We start from the raw sequence: 2,657 nt of genomic DNA on the forward strand, positions 1-2,657 counted from the left end.
CCACTCTCTCTCTCACTCTGACCACTCTCTCTTGATGTCCACAATATCCTGATATGTTTAGGGACATTGAATATAAAAGTTTTACAGAATTGCATTCTCTTAATCAGGATGTTCCGAGTATCAGCAATCATGTTTCCTTAACATAATTTTTTTTTGTTTTTTACTAAATGCAAGCTTTCTAGTCAAGATCTTTATCTGAAATAACTTCTACAACTTTAAGGTTATCTGATTTAGGGATATGCCAATAGAAAGAGTGTAGGGTTGTATTATCTTATGTTATTTAGCAAAATGTACTTGCCTCTATCTAACCATGTATCTCTCTTGTTTTATTTTGTATCCTTGTCATTAAGCACCTGATAGTAGTGTGTATTGGGACACTGAAACCAACAAAATTATGCATCACTTTTAGATGCATAATGAAATTATGAAAACGTAGTCAAGTACCATATTACTATGTGTGTGTGTGTGATTAGCTTTAACTTGTTTAATAACAGTATTACCCTTAACAATATGGTAACAGTTGAGAAGTGTAACATTTATGTATGTAGTTATATAAGAAAATTTTCTTCCTTCTTTCTTTCCTGCGATTAATATATTTATTTTGTAACATTACAAAACTGATTAAATTTAGTAAGAAGTTGTTTCTGGATAGCTAGAAACATTGGTTTATCAAATCTACTGTGTTTGTGTGTGTGTGTGAGAGAAAGAGAGAGAGAGAGAGAGACTTGTATTTACAGTAAGCTTTTCACTGTATCCTTAATCATCTTTTCAGCAAAAGGACCATATCCCCCAAGAATTTTGTGTCACTTGGTATAAATTGTTAGTTTGATTGGAGGGCCATACTTTGTAATTGTATTTTATTTCCCTTCCTGCTTATCAAATAACCACTGAAGCTGTATGAAGTTTTAGTCTGTCATAAAATGTTTTCACGAACTCTGTTTGTCTTAGGTTCACGTCTGCAGAAACCTTTGAAAGATGCAGAAAGTATTTTGGTTAATCTCTCTGGTAAGCTGTTGATGTTCCAGCCAGAGAAAGCATCATCTCATATGAAAGCTGACAACAACAAATATTCCTTGGTAAGTATGCTAGTTTCTTATAAACAGTTGAAAAGGACAGATTGAGTTTAGTTTCTTTTGGTGGATTTTTTTTTTTTTGTTTTTCAAAATTCTGGTCCCTCTCTTTGTTTTTTTGACCTACTCACATTGAAAAAGGTAGGTTGAAGAATTGTATAAATAAATACAGAAATTATGGTGCAATATATCTATATAAATCTATCATCTGTGTGTGTTTGTGTAATACAATGGATTTTGGGATATTGGCAATGAAAATTCTTTAGGAAATTGTGTTTTACTATTAAAGCTAGTAGTTATATCAATAAGTTAAAGTAAATTTAATCAATAATGGTTTGCGTTTTACTACTGCTTTAGTGTTTGAAGAATATCAATAAAAGGATAGAATTCCATATACATTGTATATAGAATTAAGTACAATTTATTTCACATCTATCTATGAAAAGCCATCATGTTTCTTTAAAAAGATGTGTCAAAAGGATCATGAGATAACGTCTGGTTTATATCATGACAAACCTTATAATTTGTTTTCTTAAACAAGCCCCAGTTGAGTACTGGGCTTCATCTGATTTGATAATTCTTCTTCCTCACTCTTGCTGCCAATATAAGAAAGTTTTCAGTTAATATCCACGCAAGTTTTCTATCAATCATGGTTCATTAGCCCTGATTGAGTATGATGATAAGTATTCTAGCCATAACATCATCTCCTTCCTTTTGAAGGTGATAGGGTGTTACTTGAAGATGCAATGGTTGCTACTTCTAGCAGGTCAAATGATTATGTTAGATACTCTTTCTGGTTTACTATAAGTAATTGCAACATTCTACCTTGTTTAGTTGTTGTTTAGCCCCAGGTCAACACTGTCTGGGCAGGCCTATGATCACAGGTTTTCCAGTCATGATCAGCTTATTTTTTTTAAGGTAGTCTTAGACTGATGTCTAACGTGTCTTTTACCTTTTTTTTGTTTAATTCAGTAAGGTGTGATTTAAAGGAAATTTGGTTGTTATCTTCAATGTGTTGAGGAACCATGTAGAGACCCCATTTTTGGTTCAAAGTGGTTAATTAGTGGCAATAGCAGAATCATTACCAACAAACATTTAAGAATAGAATAAAATAAGAATTCTTGGCAAGTTTGAATCTATTTCTATTGCTTCAGAATTATGTTCTTTTACTAGTTTATCATATTCTCTTAACTTTTTCCATTTTAAATATCAGTTACATAACTAAGTCAATATTTTCACTAGTATATTTTTAAAACTTACCATATATAGTCATAATAAAGAATGACTTTGTGGTTAGAAATGTAAATATCGGGTACCTAAAGACAATTAGAAATTAGGCAGACATAATGCAACAATAATACACAAAAGGTGTGGTCAATAGTCCAAAGGATTGAAGTTAAAGGAATTTACCTCAAAAATATAGACAACCATTTATCTAAATGTGTATGTGTGTGTGTGTGTGAGTGAGAGATGAGTTTTTAAAATTTTGCCAATGTTAATTGTCTATTTTTATTTTTTACCTTGCAGTTGTACGTGAGTTTAGTAAAGGAGGGTAAAGGAAAAAAAAATATATATATAGGCTCTTCA

At 31.4% G+C, this 2,657-nt stretch overlaps 1 protein-coding gene across 2 annotated transcripts in view; it reads left to right on the forward strand.

Annotated features, from left to right (window-relative positions):
- The window catches only part of LOC106874539 (guanine nucleotide exchange factor subunit RIC1), a 245,149-nt gene that overhangs the window by 88,061 nt on the left and 154,431 nt on the right, over positions 1-2,657 (forward strand). For both annotated transcript variants that reach the window (XM_014922306.2, XM_014922307.2), the window contains exon 17: positions 949-1,076. In XM_014922306.2, the coding sequence (XP_014777792.1) occupies positions 949-1,076 (128 nt within the window). The remainder of the gene's footprint in view (positions 1-948; positions 1,077-2,657) is intronic.

Source organism: Octopus bimaculoides, chromosome 10, assembly GCF_001194135.2.
Source record: "Octopus bimaculoides isolate UCB-OBI-ISO-001 chromosome 10, ASM119413v2, whole genome shotgun sequence".
Classification (NCBI taxonomy): Eukaryota; Metazoa; Mollusca; class Cephalopoda; order Octopoda; family Octopodidae; genus Octopus; species Octopus bimaculoides.